At 42.4% G+C, this 18957-nt stretch overlaps 3 protein-coding genes across 3 annotated transcripts in view; 2 read left to right on the top strand and 1 right to left on the bottom strand.

The window, feature by feature from the left end:
• blzf1 (basic leucine zipper nuclear factor 1) overlaps positions 1–1049 on the top strand; it is a 35244-nt gene extending 34195 nt beyond the window's left edge. Inside the window, exons 6-7 of the mRNA XM_060899477.1 lie at positions 163–385; positions 512–1049. Coding sequence (XP_060755460.1) covers positions 163–385; positions 512–697 — 409 coding nt within the window. The 3' untranslated portion in view covers positions 698–1049. The remainder of the gene's footprint in view (positions 1–162; positions 386–511) is intronic.
• A 7057-nt stretch (positions 1050–8106) lies between these two features.
• On the bottom strand, positions 8107–9823 carry trmt10c (tRNA methyltransferase 10C, mitochondrial RNase P subunit). Its single transcript, XM_060899476.1, has one exon. It carries the CDS (start codon positions 9669–9671, stop codon positions 8202–8204), a length of 1470 nt encoding a protein of 489 aa, XP_060755459.1. The 5' UTR covers positions 9672–9823; the 3' UTR covers positions 8107–8201.
• A 523-nt stretch (positions 9824–10346) lies between these two features.
• The window catches only part of txnl4b (thioredoxin-like 4B), a 28143-nt gene continuing 19532 nt past the window's right edge, over positions 10347–18957 (top strand). Inside the window, exons 1-2 of the mRNA XM_060899475.1 lie at positions 10347–10530; positions 18045–18196. Of these exons, the coding sequence (XP_060755458.1) occupies positions 10399–10530; positions 18045–18196 (284 nt within the window). The 5' untranslated portion in view covers positions 10347–10398. The remainder of the gene's footprint in view (positions 10531–18044; positions 18197–18957) is intronic.

The following is an 18957-nucleotide window of genomic DNA, read 5'->3' as shown; positions in this document are numbered from 1 at the left end:
GTTTACCAGGATGCTATGCGAAATCCCTGGAGAGAACACTGCTCTTTACTTACTCGTTTCAGGGTTAATTATTTGTTGAAGTCACCGTTCATAAGAAGTGTCCGATTGCTTGCGTTCTGATATAAGTGAGCAGTAGCTGACAGTTGATCTTGTGATTGTCAGGTCTCTGGAGCAGCTGCTAGTCTCGCTACAGTGGGGTAGACAGCAAACCTATTACCCCAGCGCACAGCCGCTCAGCACCGGAGAACTGGCTGTGGCCAATCACAAGCTGGCTGAAGCTATCAACTCGCACCTGCTGGGAAACGCGGACAAGAGCAGCACCGGCGTGAAGAGCAGCTCGGCTTCAGAACTCTGCAACACTCCGGCTGAGAAGATGGCGGAAAAGGTATACGGGTTCTTATCGTCTGGATGTCGTTTGTCTTAGTTTTATTATTGTTATCGAATACAGAGTGATGGTGAAGGCACAATTGCTGTCTTGTCTTGTGTTCTTAATCCACATTTCTCGATGTAGGTACTCAGGATTCTGGATCCCATATCCTGCCCGGACGCGGCGGGTGACTCGGCCATGAGCGACTCCACCCCTTCTCCTTTCCTTCCTAATAAGAAAAGCATCGGACGTTTCCACCCGTACACCCGCTACGAGAACATCACCTTTAACTGCTGTGAACACTGCACCGGAGAGCTGCTCGTACTCTAAAACCGTCACATTAAAGGAACACTTTGTGGTTTTTTTTTTTTTCCCTTTCTTTCTTTTTCTTCCTTCCTCTTAAACCCCAGTCTCCTATTTACTCCATCTGTCGTGTTTAAGATTTACTACAAACAAGACCAGAGACGAAAAACTGGTTTATTTGAAACCGAAGGGCAGATGTGGAATTCCGTCAATAAGGATTTAAAACACACGACTATACGGTACTGGGCAAAAGTTTGTACACCCCTTCAAATTCAGTTTTTTTCTCATATCATCTCTAGCTGCTTTATCCTGTTCTACAGGGTCGCAGGCAAGCTGGAGCCTATCCCAGCTGACTACGGGCGAAAGGCGGGGTACACCCTGGACAAGTCGCCAGGTCATCACAGGGCTGACACATAGACACAGACAACCATTCACACTCACATTCACACCTACGGTCAATTTAGAGTCACCAGTTAACCTAACCTGCATGTCTTTGGACTGTGGGGGAAACCGGAGCACCCGGAGGAAACCCACATGGACACGGGGAGAACATGCAAACTCCATACAGAAAGGCCCTCGCCGGCCACGGGGCTCGAACCCGGACCTTCTTGCTGTGAGGCGACAGCGCTAACCACTACACCACCGTGCCGCCCCTTCAGTGTTTTTTTTTTTTTTATTATTATTATTAATTAAAAGACACTACTTCATGTCTTTTTAAAGTAATGTCGTTTGGTCATCATTCCAGGCGATTACCTCATGAAGCTGGTTAAGATGATGCTAATCATATTGGCAATGCTGAAGAATGTAAAATATGAAACTTTTTGTGCTACAATGTAGAAAATAGTCACAATACAGAAATATGGAATCAATTTTGTGCCAAAATGTTCATACAATACTTTTGAAATATCAAACAAAAACGACAAATCAAAATGCAAAAAAAGGCAATTTTTTTTAGACTGGCAAACAAATTATTCGTGTAATCGTGCAAAATATCAGTCTATTACTCTTCAGAAACCTTTTATTTTTGTTCCGCGTCTTTCTCAGTTTTGTTTGACGTAATTTATTTTGGTTGCGATTCCAGCTTTCTCGTTTGCGCTCCCTGACTTTTTGCTTGCAGTTTTGGCACAAACTTCACATGTGGGCGGGCTGTCCAGGAACGCATTCCCATTGGCTAACTTGTGTTTGACTGACAGCTACGCTCAGCCATTCCCTACTCGGATTCTGGCGGACTGTTTGGCGAGTGACCGATTCATTGACGGTAAACAAGGATCGAGTGGACTTCAGTGGCGACTATGATATTGAATTAATTCAACAAAGTGTAAGTGCGGGACAAATGTGCTGTATGTGTTGCAGTAGTGCACATTATGCAGGTGTTTCGTGGCAAGTCAAATAGCTCCACTACCCAATATAATAGCTGTCTTGCTAACGTTAAACACCTGCATAATGTGTACTACTGCAACACATACAGCACATTTGTCCCGCACTTACACTTTGTTGAATTAATTCAATATCATAGTCGTCACTGAAGTCCACGCGATCCTTGTTTACCGTCAATGGATCGGTCACTCGGCAAACAGTCCGCCAGAATCCGAGTGGCTGAGCGCAGCTGTCAGTCAAACACAAGTTAGCCAATGGGAATGCATTCCTGGACAGCCCGCCCACACGGGAAGTTTGTGCCAAAACTGCAAGCAAAAAGTCAGAGAGCGCAAACGAGAAAGCTGGAATCGCAACCAAAATAAATGACGTCAAACAAAACTGAGAAAGACGCGGAACAAAAATAAAAGGTTTCTGAAGAGTAATAGACTGATATTTTGCACGATTACATGAATAATTTGTTTGCCAGTCTAAAAAAAAATTTACTTTTTTTTTGTATTTTGATTTGTCGTTTTTGTTTGATATTTCAAACGTATTCTATGAACATTTTGGCACAAAATTGATTCCATACAGAAACGCCTACGAATGAGTAGAGTGGGGTGTACAAACTTTTTTTTTTTGGACTGGTACCGCGTATCAAACGTGAACAACGTTTCAGACGTTAACAAAATCAGCCGACACTGAACACGCGTTCAGATTTGTTCCATTTCACAAAGCGTTAGGAAGAGTTTATCAGCAAGAACCCATGTGGTGAAAACGGAGTTAATGCGTCAGTATAAATTAAACAAACAACCCCATTTCTAAAAGCATAATTTAAAACTACACGCACAAATGCCTTTGGTTAAAGGGCCGATTCGGCCTTCCCAGAATCCTCTGCGCCACTTTCAGTCACTGAAATTCAGTGCTCACGATTTTCCAAAAACAATCCGAGATCGCTTTGAAACTGCGCCATGAAATTTAAAGACGTTTTGTCAAAATAGTTTTATTTCAAATTCTTCATATGATCACGTCGATGAGGAGGTCGGTTTGTGATGTAAAGCGACACGCCCGCTGAGGAGACCGGAACTGTTCGACTTTTGCTCCCATAGAGATGAATCATGGTGCTCTATCGGGGTTTATTCCAAAAATCGGACACTGGGAAGGTGAGCCGCTCCTTTAAAATAGCTCAGTGACGACTGCCCCTAGGCTTCTCTTCGAGTAAATGGATTCGCTCTTCTTTTCTCAGTACAGAGTTTGTCTGGGATGTTTATAAATCTATACATTACAGATGTGTGTGAGAGAGATTTAAAAAAAAAAAACCCACACTGGGTGTTTCCCTTTAATTACACATTCTGTTACATTTCCTGTTTCATTTTTCTTGTTTTGGGTTTTCCCCTTCAGTCCATCTGTGATACTAATACACAAGTGCAAAAGTTTGCATACCCTCAGGACAAAGAAGCCTGTTTAGCGTGTTAGGGTTTTCCAGATGTTCCTTCATTAGCACAGGTAACAGAAACAGTGTTTGTCGTGTATGTTTACAGTTTCACATCTTCCTTCTGAATGTGAACAATGTAAAATTCTCTAATAACGTTTGTCTGCGTTTTCCCCCCCTTTGGGATCCTCACTGAAGCCCCGTCACGCTTTTTTTTTTTTTTATATCCCCCCCCCCCATGTGTTCTGTTGTGTCGGTCAGATTGTTTGTTTGTTTGGCAGATCATTACCTACGGAAGCCGAGAGAGGCCCTTCATATATAACCCTTTTTTTTATTCACCTTGTTATCCCGAGATAACGACATAATTAATTCAGGATCTCGAGAAAACAAAACCGTTATTTCGTGATCTCGAGAAAACAAAATTATTCTGTGATCTCGAGTAAACAGCTGAGAAATGGTTCATTCAGGTGCGACTTGTGATATGCTGACTTTAGGGCTGTTTCTCATTCTGTATAGACGCAACTTTGGTCATTAGAATGTCTGGAATAATCGATCACCTAATAAGGCAATATTTTGATCAGGGGTTGACACAGGGAGAGATTGCATTAAGTCTTTTAATAAGGGATCATTTCAAAATTAGTCTGCGGCACCTCCGCAGAAGACTGGCCCCCCTCTCTCTCAAGGCATCGTAAAAAGCCATTTCTGCTCTGTTACATGTCCGCCAATTTCTAAGTCTTCGTTGTCTGACCCACAGGGGGCGCAGCTCTGCTAGAAATCTCAGCTGTTTTCTCATCTCATCTCATCTCATTATCTCTAGCCGCTTTGTCCTTCTACAGGGTCGCAGGCGAGCTGGAGCCTATCCCAGCTGACTACGGGTGAAAGGCGGGGTACACCCTGGACAAGTCGCCAGGTCATCACAGGGCTGACACATAGACACAGACAACCATTCACACTCACATTCACACCTACGCTCAATTTAGAGTCACCTAACCTGCATGTCTTTGGACTGTGGGGGAAACCGGAGCACCCGGAGGAAACCCACGCGGACACGGGGAGAACATGCAAACTCCACACAGAAAGGCCCTCGCCGGCCACGGGGCTCGAACCCAGGACCTTCTTGCTGTGAGGCGACAGCGCTAACCACTACACCACCGTGCCGCCCCAGCTGTTTTCTCGAAATCACGGAATAATTGTTTTGTTTTCTCAAGATCTCGAATTAGTTGTGGTGTTTTCTCGACATCCTGAATTAATTATGTCGTTATCTCGGGGTAACAAAGTGAATAAAAAAAGATTATATGAAGGGCCTCTCGCGGCTTCCGTAGTTACCTGTTTTCTGACTCTGTATCATGATTCTGTTCCATTTTCTTTCCATTTAAAAACATCACAGGTGCAAACTTTTGTCCTTCACTGTATCAGAAGACACGAGTGTGATAGTTATAGAAATTTTATTTTGTATAAATACCAAGATTATTATTATTATTATTTTTTTTTTAATTAAAGCTGGACAGTTTGGATAAAACGCAAGATCACGTTGTTGGATCTGATCACATTTATGAGCTGATGATTGCATTACGGTAATTTGGTGCTGAATCCCACCAGAAATCCCAAAACTACAGAAGCGTCCTTTGTCTATTCAACAGCTGGAGTCTTAATCTAAATGCGGCAATAAATAGTGCGTCCTTTTGCAGAAATTAAAGAGGGCCTACATTTGGACTCTGATCAACACAGGAACAGGAATCTTTGCATTAATTTTTTTTTTTTAATTCCTGTAACTTGAAGCTGTTGACTTCTTTGTCAGCCCTTGATATGTGACTTGCCTCATCTTTGCACAACTATTTATATCCAACATTATAAAGACTTGAGAAGATGCAGGGTGGTGATGATTTACCTGTTGTGTGTTTAAGAATTTCTGTTTACCAGGTAATTTATTATTTCCGTGTGTGTTTTTGTAGTTGAATTTCTTATCACATGTCCATTTAATTTATCTGTGGGAGTGATTATCGGGAATTGTTTTGCGGTGAAAGCCGAGCGGTGCTTGCTTATTTGTACACGATTTAATTAGGAATAACGGCACTTTTGAATTTGTGTTCAGGCAGTATTTGTGAAAAAAGTGGATAATAGTGTTGAACCTGCTTCAGTGAACACAAGTGGAATATACGTACACAGCAGTTCAGTCATTCTACTGCGATGAAACTTTGTAAAACGTCAAACATGTCTGTATATTTCACAACTGACTGATATGGTTCTAATCTTGTCAAAATTTTGCATCAATTAAATGTGGGCTGATTGTAAAGAAATGCGACTTGTATCAGTTTTTCTATTTTTATGTCATTCAATGTCTTGGAATTAATCTTCCATTTACTATACAGTGGTGCTTGAAAGTTTGTGAACCCTTTAGAGTTTTCTATATTTCTGCATAAATACGACCCAAAACATCACCAGATTTTCACACAAGTCCTAAAAATAGATAAAGAGAACCCAGTTAAACAAATGAGACAAAAATATTATACTTGGTCATTTATTTATTGAGGAAAATGATCCAATATTACATATCTGTGAGTGGCAAAAGTATGTGCACCTTTGCTTTCAGTATCTGGTGTGACCCCCTTGTGCAGCAATAACTGCAACTAAACGTTTCCGGTAACTGTTGATCAGTCCCGCACACCGGCTTGGAGGAATTTTAGCCCGTTCCTCCGTACAGAACAGCTTCAACTCTGGGATGTTGGTGGGTTTCCTCACATGAACTGCTCACTTCAGGTCCTTCCACAACATTTCCATTGGATTAAGGTCAGGACTTTGACTTGGCCATTCCGAAGCATTAACTTTATTCTTCTTTAACCATTCTTTGGTAGAATGACTTGTGTGCTTAGGGTCGTTGTCTTGCTGCATGACCCACCTTGTCTTGAGATTCAGTTCATGGACAGATGTCCTGACATTTTCCTTTAGAATTCGCTGGTATAATTCAGAATTCATTGTTCCATCAATAGTGGCAAGCCGTCCTGGCCCAGATGCAGCAAAACAGGCCCAAACCATGATACTACCACCACCATGTTTCACAGATGGGATAAGGTTCTTATGCTGGAATGCAGTGTTTTCCTTTCTCCAAACATAACGCTTCTCATTTAAACCAAAAAGTTCTATTTTGGTCTCATCCGTCCACAAAACATTTTTCCAATAGCCTTCTGGCTTGTCCACGTGATCTTTAGCAAACTGCAGACGAGCAGCAATGTTCTTTTTGGAGAGCAGTGGCTTTCTCCTTGCAATCCTGCCATGCACACCATTGTTGTTCAGTGTTTTCCTGATGGTGGACTCATGAACATTAGCCAATGTGAGAGAGGCCTTCAGTTGCTTAGAAGTTACCCTGGGGTCCTTTGTGACCTCGCGACTATTACACGCCTTGCTCTTGGAGTGATCTTTGTTGGTCGACCACTCCTGGGGAGGGTAACAATGGTCTTGAATTTCCTCCATTTGTATACAATCTGTCTGACTGTGGATTGGTGGAGTCCAAACTCTTTAGAGATGCTTTTGTAACCTTTTCCAGCCTGATGAGCATCAACAACGCTTTTTCTGAGCTCCTCAGAAATCTCCTTTGTTCGTGCCATGATACACTTCCACAAACATGTGTTGTGAAGATCAGACTTTGATAGATCCCTGTTCTTTAAATAAAACAGGGTGCCCACTCACACCTGATTGTCATCCCATTGATTGAAAACACCTGACTCTAATTTCACCTTCACATTAACTGCTAATCCTAGAGGTTCATATACTTTTGCCACTCACAGATATGTAATATTGGATCATTTTCCTCAATAAATAAATGACCGAGTATAATATTTTTATCTCATTTGTTTAACTGGGTTCTCTTTATCTACTTTTAGGACTTGTGTGAAAATCTGATGATGTTTTAGGTCATATTTATGCAGAAATATAGACAATTCTAAAAGGTTCACAAACTTTCAAGCTAAAGTTCCATGTAACCTGAATAGCATTTGGTTGATTTTGACGTCATGCTCTGAACCAGTACCAACAATAATTAAAGCTGTACCGCCTTTCAGGTTTTTCAAGTGTAAGTCATTAAAAAGAATTTTCACAGACACCCAATTATTTTTGTTTAGTGGACTGAAAGCTACTGAATTCCAATCACAGACTTCCAGGTTTATTCATTTTTTTAAATAGAACAATTAATGAATTTAGAGCCACGTGGCCCTAAATTCTCCGCTATTTTTTCCTGCTTCACCATGACCCAATACAAGATACTATGTCATGCATCACGTGGTGAGCTTTCCCTGTTCGTGCAAGGCATTGTGGGATACAAATTTGAAACAGGAGAGAAAAATAGAGGACGAGTGTATGAATGGAACATGAAAGACTGACTACAGTAACGGAAAGCGAGAAGAAAAGACGTTATGTTGCGAAGGAAAGGAAACGCAGGACCAGACTAATAAATATCGGCGGTCAGCGAGCAGCTCGGTGTGATCAGTTCTCTGTTTGTTTAGCGACAGAATGATGGAACTGTCAGTGCACGCTCAAAGGTAAACCTGCGCATGCGCACACGGACTTCTTGTCTGCACGAAGCGAGCGATTTCATGCATGTTATTTGCTCGGGAATCCCCTCAAATGAAATAACTTCCCATGAAATCAAAAGGCCATCTATTTTTAAACCGTTTATTTGTCAATCATCAAATTCAGTAAACAAAGGCAGTTCCTTTGTGGGAGGGGAAAAAAAAAATCACAAGTGTTCAAAGGCTACTCTTCCTCCCACCAGTTTCTTTTCCTCTCTCCTTTCTTCCGCTCCTCGAGTTTGCTTTTCAGTGCAATCCGCAGTCTGCTCTGTCCAGATATGTTCTCTGATCCCAACGCTGGTTTATTGAGGTTTTTCTGTCTCTGTTTACTCACAAATATTTGGCTTCGTTCTCCGTCTGCGTTCCCTCTGAAAGCGCCCACTGGCTTGCTGACTTTCTGTGTTCTCTGAACAGTGTCTTTACTTCTTTGCTGATGGAAGCCATTGTGCTTTCTCTTGGGCACAAACTCCAGAGCTTTCTCCCAGCTGCCCGTCTCCTTGATCGTCATCAGGATGCGGATCATCTGATCCAGCGTTAGGTTCTTGGCCCCGATTTCCCAGTGCAGGTACTCATCCAGAGGCAGACGTGCCGTGGAAAGCTTGAGGCGCTTGGCGCTGGCCAGAGAAACGCCCGACTGGATGGATCGGTCCACCATGGCTCCGACGACGTACACTTTGGTGTGGTCGAATGTGTGTAGCACGTTGGGAGAATCAGCGGTCAGATAAACGAGGTCCTCCTGCGGAAACATGTCTACGTGACGCTGGCTAGTAGCAGTAACGAGAAGACGATCCCATGCCTCCTGGCCGTAGCGTTTGAGGAGCTCCCGCTGGTACAACCCATCTGGCTGTAGGTTGCAGAAGTGCAAATGGAAAGGATCTATCGAGCGCCGGTTCCAGCCTTCGGTCTCCATGAGCTGGGAGATCGTGTTCTCCATCTCACGCATCGTCATGTGCTGGTCGTAGCTCATGTCGTAGACCAGCGGCTGTCCATACTGCATGGCCTGCGCCACTCTCCAGCCGAACACTCTGTCTATAGAACGAGTCCAGAATTGCATCAGGTACGTATTTTTGAATTTGGGTTCTCCTTCAGCCTCCTCTTCTGCATCTTCCTGCCCAGCAGCCTGTCCTGCCTCCTCCTCCTTCTTCATTTCCGCCAACCTCTCAGCCCTCTTTTTTTCCTTTTTCTCTTTCTTGGCCTTCTTATGGCCCTCTTTTATAGCCAGGTACTTGAGGTACTTCCTCTTGGAGGACTTCGTGGTGAGCTCTGCAAGCGTCTCCAGTTGCTCATCTGTAATGTTTTCAGGGACTTGTTTTCCAGCCTGATGCCACATGTCCACTAACGTGCGGCTCGCCTCTACTGGAGAGCCTACGTCTTCTTCTTCAGCTGTGGTTTCTTCTTCTCTGTCCTTGGGTTTGTCATCTTGCGGTGCCTGGGATCTCATCACCGATTTCCATACATCCAAGTCAAGCTCAGGTTTATGCTGAGGAGCATCTTTTTTCAAAGTCCAGCCAGTGCTCAGGAATCGGCTTGCGGTCAGAACTGAGCAAGATGTGGAGGTGATGGACGGACTGGTACCATGATGTTTTACAAGTGTGGAAGCTGGAGGGAGAAACCTCCTCAGTGCAGCCACAATATGAACCCTGACAAACATCATGGACTGGAAATTTAAGACCAGGTGAAAGTTGTCTGATTAACCTGCTAACTCAGTGACACAAATGTGCCAAGACATGCTCTAACACCAGCTACGGAAGTCTCTAAGCAAGTTCTTGTCGATACTCACTCCTCCGTGTTAGGTCACGCTGATTTTTCAGTGCATCAACTATTTGAGTCGTAGTGAAACAAAAAATACATTCAATATACTGTAATAATTTCCAACGCACCACAAATCATAAATGGTAAAATTACACAATGTTTGATACGTCAAAGGGGCGGCAACTAATATTTGTACCAAAATGTCGCTGGGTTTTTTTTTATTTAATTTAAAGTTTATTTAAACACCATGTTTCTACACGGACATCATTTAACAGTGAATGAAGATTTCCGCTCCGCCTACTTTGCGCTGTGTTCCAAACGCTGCACTTTCGAGCACTCGAAGATGGAGTATCCGGTTCCGCTTTGTTGACGTCACTAAAGTGCAGACTCGGAGGAAGAAAGCAGTGCTTTAAGGCGCCATTTGGGACAGGACCGAGATGTGGCGTTGGTGTTATTGTGCATTTCCTTCACCCAGAAAAATCCCGCCTTCTGCGCGATGATTGGCTGATTGTCCTGCCTTCTGTGCGATGATTGGCCGGTCGTTCTATTTCGATTAGACTATTACCCAATCAGAGCACTAAGAGGAAGACGTGGCGACGAGAAACTGTTGTTGAGACCCTTGTGGAATTATGAGTTTGTTTTTGCCTAAATTGTCGTGTAAAAAGGATATAGATGAAGTTATTAAAACAGTTGCAGAGAAAGTGCTGGTTTTGCGCTTCGGACGGGATGAAGACTCTGTGTGTATGCAGTTGGACGAGATTGTAAGTCGTGCTAATAATAGTTAGCTTGTTATATTGAAAAGCTCGTGGGTAGTTTGCACTTTAGCGACAGTAACACCGGAAGCTACTTTGCGCATGCGTGCCTGGGTGAGGGTTATGCATTAATATAATAAAATATTTACATGAAGAAACGCTTCTAGTTATTTTGGTGATTTGAAACCATTTAATGCGCTTTTGTGGTTTTCTCACGCGCTCTCATTATAGAAGAACGATACTCTCGCGAGATCTCGGCAACAAATATGGCGGAGTTCTGGCTCTAAAGTGCAGCTGTCCCAATGAGTGTGACGATTCGATTCGAATCACGATTTTGACCACGGGCGATCCCTCTAAGACAACGAGGGAGGCTCAGCCTCCTCTAAAAATGACGAACATCGTGTAGGATGAATTGCGCTAGGCTTATGTTATAGCCGACCTTATAACATTGCTATTTCAGATCCAGAATCATAGAAATATATGTGCTCAACCCAACTACAGTGCGAAATCATTCCGTTATAACTTTAATGTGTGCGTGAGTTTTTCCCCCTCGTGACAGCGCGATGCAGCCCAGCCTCAGTGGACTTCAACGGCATTTGGGAGCTATGCGCTTTCAATATCAAAATGCAAGACGATTATTGGACAAATACTGCGAAAACGCCCGCCCACGGACTCCCAGCCTCACAGTGGGAGGGACATGGCAGTTTCCGCGAGGAGACTGGTGATTGGTGAAAGCGGCCAGATATTTTCTTTGATTGACAGCTCGTTTCAAATATAGACAGGCAGCGGTGAATTTCAGTTCAGTCCCATGCGGATTCGCAAGTGCTGTGGTGTATTGTAAGAGATCAGCTTACATTTCGATTTCATTCATTACATACGGTTTCTACCAGCTTTTTTAGTTTGTATATATTTTCATTGTAAATAAAGTGTAAATATAGTGTTGTCAAGTTTGCTATCTTAGTTCCAGAAATTTCGTTTATTTGAGTGACTGAACTTGAGGAGGCTAGTCAGCTAGCAAGAAAGCTGCGCACGGATGCCAAGCATTGCTGATTTAATTTTGGCGAAGCCATTTGCCAGTCTTCCTTTCGAGGAAAAAATTAAAATTAAGGAGCAGGGTAGACCAACGCCTCAAATTGACTTGGTGAAAAAGGTAGGGAATAATACTCGTTCCTTTCAGCTCTCCTGGTACGAGAAAGTGAATTGGCTAACAGCAAGTGACCCACATCAACAACCGTAAATAGGCTACTTTAGTAATATGTCATGGATGGACCAAAAATATAGAATCTATTTAAAATGTTTATGCTGAGTATATTATATTGGAATATATATTTCTCTGGATATGAATTAAACACAGCTACAATTTGGAAAACATTTTTAAACAAAAACACAGCCGAGAACATTTCACACTACAGACCTGGATTAAAAGTGAAGGGTTATCAAAATTGTCAATAAAACATTTCTCAGTCAAAATAAGTAAAATATAGGGAAAGTGTCATTGAATGAAATGTGTGGCACCCAGCTCTACTGCTGAGGTTCCTGACAAAGAGCTGCTTTCAATAATGATCAATTTTTAAACAACATGCCACAATTTTAAAATATAAAATGTTAAAATATACCCCCCCAACACCACCATCATGTATATTGGACAGTAGGCTAATGGGCCAAAAGAACCTGTTATTTCACAGTTTGTGACGCTGCCAACAATCAGCCAGATCAGAGGCAAGAGTATGGGCAAAATGGATGTTTTTTCTTTTAAAATCTGGAAATATCGTAACCGACCAGCCTCCCCTGTTTGAAAGACTACCAGCTGCCACTGATTTTGACCTTTCGATTCGATTTGAATCACGATTCACTTTTTTTTTTTTGTCCTAAACTGGATAACTAATGCAAGTCATTGTCAATATTCTGTTAAGTCAAGTCAACTTTATTGTCAAATATGCTATACATGCTCAACATACAGCACAGATGAAATTTCAGTCCTCTCTGACCCACAGTGCAAACAGGCAATGCAATAAATAAAAATAGAATAATTGAAAAAAAAACAAACAACAAAAACAGTGTAAACTCTCTAGATAAGAACAAGACATAGACTAAACACTCAGACAATATAAACAGTATAAACACTAGATATGAACTAGATGTAGACTAAACACACATACACACACAAAATGGTTCAAATAACCAAACAGTCAAGGGCACTTGGGGTATAGCAGGTAAACATGAAATAAGCAGTATAAACAAACTAGCAGCTGTTAAGATGAGGTAGTGTGGAATAGTGCAAATGAGATATAGGCTACGTTTACATTAGACCGTATCTGTCTCGTTTTCTTCGCGGATGCACTGTCCGTTTACATTAAACCGCCGGGAAACGGGAATCCGCCAGCGTCCACGTATTCAATCCAGATCGTGTCAGCTCCGGTGCTGTGTAAACATTGAGAATATGCGGATACGCTGTGCTGAGCTCTAGCTGGCGTCTCATTGGACAACGTCACTGTGACATCCACCTTCCTGATTCGCTGGCGTTGGTCATGTGACGTGACTGCTGAAAAACAGCGCGGACTTCCGCCTTGCATCACCTTTCATTAAAGAGTATAAAAGTATGAAAATACTGCAAATACTGATGCAAATACTGCCCATTGTGTAGTTATGATTGTCTTTAGGCTTGCCATCCTTCCACTTGCAAGTGGTAAGTGATATGCGCTGGGATCACACACACAGCGGCTCAGTCCCGAATCACTGCTTGTGCGCTTCACTCGCGTGCTCTGTGAGCTGCGCAGGGCCGGAGTGCGCACCCTCCAGAGGGCACTCGCTGTTCAGGGCGGAGTGATTTGGAGCGCAGGATGCCTGCGGAGCCGAGCGTATCCGTGTATTGGTGTTGCTGTGTGCGCACTAATCGTTTTAAAAACGTTAATCTGATGATCCGCTGATACGGTCTAATGCAAACATGGGCACAGTGTTAACTGTCAGCCTCAAAACATAGAGCAATAAAAACAAACAAACAAACAGTGCTGCCTTTGTCGTCTTTATTGCTGGGTTTGTCACGTGACTTCTCACGTGGAATCGACCCGTACAGTCTTGGAAAGAAGGATTTGTCATACGATCTCAAAAACTGTCCTTCAGTCGAGTTCCCCGACATCTCGAACTATCTGGTGTTGCAGACGTCCTTCTACACCGCAAAACAGATGAAAGCGTGGAAGAGTATGGAGGCTTACAACTTTTTTCTGTGAGGTTGGGTAAAGGACCTCGGGATCAAGTCACTGCCGAATGAATCCTGTATTGTTTTTGCCCATGTAAGGATTTAAAAAAAATAAATAAACTTTTCGTTCACGTCTTTACAACAAAGCGCTGTAGGTTGAAGTGTAAACAAACAACAGTTCGCTTGATTCTCATTGTGTTGGCTCTTATCTCTCAGCTAAGTCATTCATAAAGATCATCAGAAACCCCTTTAAAGACCTGGATCCTAGTTAAACAAGACGGAGAAGTGATCACGGCGCATTGTAACTGGATGGCTGGATAAGAATTTTGTCACGACCTTCGTGCATATGGACTTTGTGAGGAGTAAACAAAGAAACAGCTGGGGACTTTAGCGCTTTGTGACTAAAAAAAAAAGTACCGTAAAATAACGACTCATAGTAAGAAAAGTATTTGGAAAACACTAAGGACAGAGCTCAGAGGGAAGTACAAACTTTCACTAAACTCGAGCATTCTTCGACTCGGCTCCCTTCGATTTCAGCGAGAGGTTCAAAAGCCACCTTTCTCAACGTCTTTTTGTGAAATCCTGTGTTCGTTCACCCTTTTTTTTTTTTTTTATTAGCTCACTGGGAACCCTGAAGAAACTTTTATCAGTTTGACGGTTTGATCGATTCGAACAACGCAAGCGTAAGGCATTTTTCATGCGAGTGAGTAATGCACCTTCTCCGTACAAACGCTTTGCCAACTGAGCTTTGGTAGACCGCCAGCTAAAGTTCTGAATAACTAACGAGGCGGATGTGGCGTCACGTGAAACCCAGCAATTCAGACTCCAGTCACTCTATTGACTTTGAATGTATCACAGTTCAGTCATTTCTGACACGTTTTAATTTTCAAACTGCAAAACACTAAGAAAAAAAAGCGATGAAAACTTCATGACTTTTGTCTCAGTCTTTTAAAACACAAAAATGCAGTCACTTGTGTTAAAGTGAATCCCACCTCTTGAGACACAACATTCATCGTCTAGAGAGTATATAAGACACTGTAAGAAACGCTGCCAAACTGGGCTTTTAAAAGCCGGTGGCTTCAGGAATTCGAAGTCGTCCGCCATGTTGTTCGGGATCAGGACACTTCATCCAATGTCCATTTCATCCAAAGCCTTTTTCATACGCACTATCAATTATTTTATGTTTCAGGTATTCATTTGTGAGAAAAAGACGAATTCTCAGTAGAAAAATGATTCTCAATGGAATTTGACAGAAGCGGAAAACATTTTTGTAAAGCAAACACCGTGAAATTTAGCATGATCCAGGTGGCTTTAAAAATTTTAATATTTTGGCTCACAGTGAGGTCAAATTTTACAGGCACCTCCCTCTAAAGGCCAATTTATGCTGACAACCCAGTCCTCGCAGACGGTGTCGCAGATGGCGTCTGCGTAGCCCCCCCCCTTCGCAGACGCTCTGCGCGCACCTCCCAAAAATTGTGACCACCGCAGAAGCCTCGCAGACAGCGTTGCAGACAAGAGGGCTCTGATTGGTCCACTCTACATCCGCTGTACACGCACTTCCGCTTCCCTACTTTCCCGGTTTGGTTTGTTTTCACGACTGTCATTTTTAAAAACACGAGCGAAGATGGAGCAGCACGAAGAGCGGTTGATCGAGGAAGTGAGGAAGTACGTACATCTATACGACTCCAGTTCTAGTCATTATAAGTAACCGGAGGATAAACACTCCACTAACCACACCCACCAACTACTCCTAGCGACTTTGCGCCCCCTTGCGTTGTGCCGGTGAATAACATCGCGCACGCCTATTACTCCCCGCTCAGCGATAAATTACAACTGTCTGCGAAAAGCTGTCTGCGAAAGCCTTGTTGCAAGAGCATGCAGAGGCCTTAAGCCTTCCCCTTCAAAAGGGCACAGTCTCGGGTTGGTATTCATGAATGAAGTCTTCATGAGAGCGCTGCTCGGCACCTAAAGATTTAATATCAGTGTTTTCCCCAGAAAAAAAATTAAAGCCCTAAATTCTGGCATGATAACACACAGACAATTGAGCGCCAACGGCGTGAAGTGAAACTAGGGGGGTGGGGGGGCATGCTCCCCCGGAAAATGGTTTGAAAATAGATGCTCTCAGGTGCGTTTTCAGGGTCTCTGAGGTTTTAGATACATGATTACAGGATAGATTTTACCAGTGTTTCAGTGATTTCTGACCTAAATAGTATTAATGTATACACATTTGAAATTTCACCTTAAAGTTCAACGTGCAAGTTAAACTGTTTTGTTCTAGATTACTGAGGTCTATGACAGACTGAAAATCTACGGGGATCCCTTAATTATCTCTGATCGAGTAGTGTTGTAACAAAAATGTGCATGAAAATATGACCAGTGGTTTTGCTCCGTCTTATGCAATCCAGTGAAGAGAACCGATCATCATGACCTCCTGTTGATCACAAAGGGATCCGAACCTAAGACCTGCCACCTTAAAATAAGTTGCTGTATTACTATAACTGTAGTGATTTAGAATGTTTCGGATGCAATTACCGTAATACATGTAGAACTAAGACACACTGAAAAGAAAAGTAAGGCAACTGCATATTATAAAAGTTTAAATTTTGGCACTTTATTAAATGGACTCGATTAAGATTAAAACATATTTAAAGGAAAAGAAGCTTAAATGAATGAATTAAGTTTGCAGAAAGATTATGTACTTATTAACAAATTCTCTTCATGAATGTGTTTATAAGTGTCAAATGGAGCATAATTTCGAATAATAACGATAAGCGTATTTGGCAGTGTGATGTCACTGCGAGCCTTTTAATAACAAAAGAATAATCCGAGCCTTCTTTTGTTAAATGGATCCCAGTGACATCACACTGCCAAAACTGCTTATGATTATTATTTGAAATGATGCTGCATTTGACACATTTGGACAACTTCACTTCGTGAGTGTTTATAAGTACATAATCTTTCTGCAAACCCAAACTAATGAATGAAGTTTTCTACTCCTTTAAAGCAGATTAATTCTCCTTGGCTTTTGCTCGGCCCAATGTTGGCCAACCCTCTCATAGTCCATCTCGCTGTCATCCATGCTGGTGGGGATCAAATTGTCCAGCGAGTGCTTTTTGAGCCAGTCGCTGTGATCAAAATTGACGACGTTTTCGTTGTCGTGACAGTTGTCTGGTTTTGTGCGCCATCACTCACGTGGGTTTGTTGGCGTTTAGTCAACCAATCTTTGATCGAAGCCATAATGCTAATAGACTCGGTCAAACTTTTGTGATTAAAATCAGTCGGCTTTGTCCGTCTGGTGGGGGACAACATCGGCAGCCAATGACATCGCTTATAATGAACCGGAAAATTCCGGGACGTCTGACGTTTTCTTTCGATATTTTTATTGGGCAGTTTGAACACGTGATCTTGACACAGCCAACAGATTGGTTTGTTTACATCATAGCACACGGACATATTACTTTGACAGAATCAACACAAACATTGGAAAAAAGAACGCTTGTTTAACACAAATATCGATCAATATGTAAATGGATCTGTTATTTGCTCTCCTGTGTATCTAGGTACTTGCGGGTAGGAAATTTAACGTATCGGTATAAATCTAAGCGTATCGGATTTTAACTAAAGCGACTAAGCGTATCGGCAGGCAGAGGAAGCGTATCAGGCCCGATACGCTAAAATGCTTTGGGCAAAACCATGAATGTGATCCAGCCGGAAACATAGACATGCAAGCGAGTAGCCTGCAGTGACGAGGGAGTGAACTCATCCCAGGGTCAGCAAGTGGCACGGGCCGACGTAGTTACACTCTTTTAGTGTTGAAGCACTCGTTTCCTTTACAAAAATGTGTTTTGCTTCGGTGAAATTCCATTGAGAATTGCTCCTTTTTTCGAACAAACAAATACCTGAAATAAACTGATTGATGGTGTGTATGAAAAAGGCTGTGGACGAAATGTCTTAACTATTGGATGAAATGACCTGTGTTCTGTTGTTCACAAAGCAAGGCGTGAGCTTGCGAGATTGCTATAGCAACCACAAACATGGCTGCGGCCACAGACAGCTCCGGATACCGAATCAAATTTTTAATATCGAAATTATGTAGTTTGTCGAAATGTATTATGCATCTAGGGTTATCGGGATGAAATCAGGTATTGTCAGTGCATCGTGATTCATTAAATCTTAATCGATTTTTGAATCACGTACTGAAATGAATCGATAGATCGGGGATCGATCAATCGCCACACCTCTACCAATTACTGAACTGTTCTATTCCCCCTGTTACAGCCTGATAAACAGCAGAGTGTCCTAATAGTGTTTCTCTTTCTCATGGCAGCTGTCAAAAACCTCCCACGACCTGAGTAAGATGACGTCTATCTATCTTGTGGATGTGGATAAGGTGCCAGTTTATACCCGATACTTCGACATCAGTTATATTCCTTCGATTGTCTTCTTCTTCAACGGGCAGCACATGAAGGTCGATTATGGGTGAGAACTAAATTATTACTCAGGCTACACTCCTAGACCATTTGATCTGGCGAACTGACCAGACACATGCATACAGTTAGGTCCATAAATATTTGGACAGAGGCAACATTTTTCTAATTTTGGTTCTGTACATTACCACAATGGATTTTGAACAAAACAATTCAGATGCAGTTGAAGTTCAGACTTTCAGCTTTAATTCAGTGGGTTGAACAAAATGATTGCATAAAAATGTGAGGAACTAAAGCATTTTTTAAACACAGTCCCTTCATTTCAGGGGCTCAAAAGTAATTGGACAAATTAAATAATTGTAAATAAAATGTTCATTTCAAATACTTGGTTGAAAACCCTTTGTTGGCAATGACTGCCTGAAGTCTTGAACTCATGGACATCACCAGACACTGTGTTTCCTCCTTTTTAATGCTGTGCCAGGCCTTTACTGCAGCGGTTTTCAGTTGCTGTTTGTTTGTGGGCCTTTCTGTCTGAAGTTTAGTCTTTAACAAGTGAAATGCATGCTCAATTGGGTTGAGATCAGGTGACTGACTTGGCCATTCAAGAATATTCCACTTCTTTGCTTTAATAAACTCCTGGGTTGCTTTGGCTTTATGTTTTGGGTCATTGTCCATCTGTGTTATGAAACGCCGACCAATCAGTTTGGCTGGATTTGAGCACACAGTATGTCTCTGAATACCTCAGAATTCATCCGGCTGCTTCTGTCCTGTGTCACATCATCAATAAACACTAGTGACCCAGTGCCACTGGCA

This window comes from Neoarius graeffei, chromosome 18, assembly GCF_027579695.1.
Source record: "Neoarius graeffei isolate fNeoGra1 chromosome 18, fNeoGra1.pri, whole genome shotgun sequence".
Classification (NCBI taxonomy): Eukaryota; Metazoa; Chordata; class Actinopteri; order Siluriformes; family Ariidae; genus Neoarius; species Neoarius graeffei.
This window is presented reverse-complemented; position numbering and strand designations above follow the sequence as displayed.

What these genes read in the sequence shown, in the direction of transcription:
- trmt10c (XM_060899476.1), bottom strand. Translation starts at nt 9,671, where the DNA reads ATGATGTTTGTCAGGGTTCATATTGTGGCTGCACTGAGGAGGTTTCTC.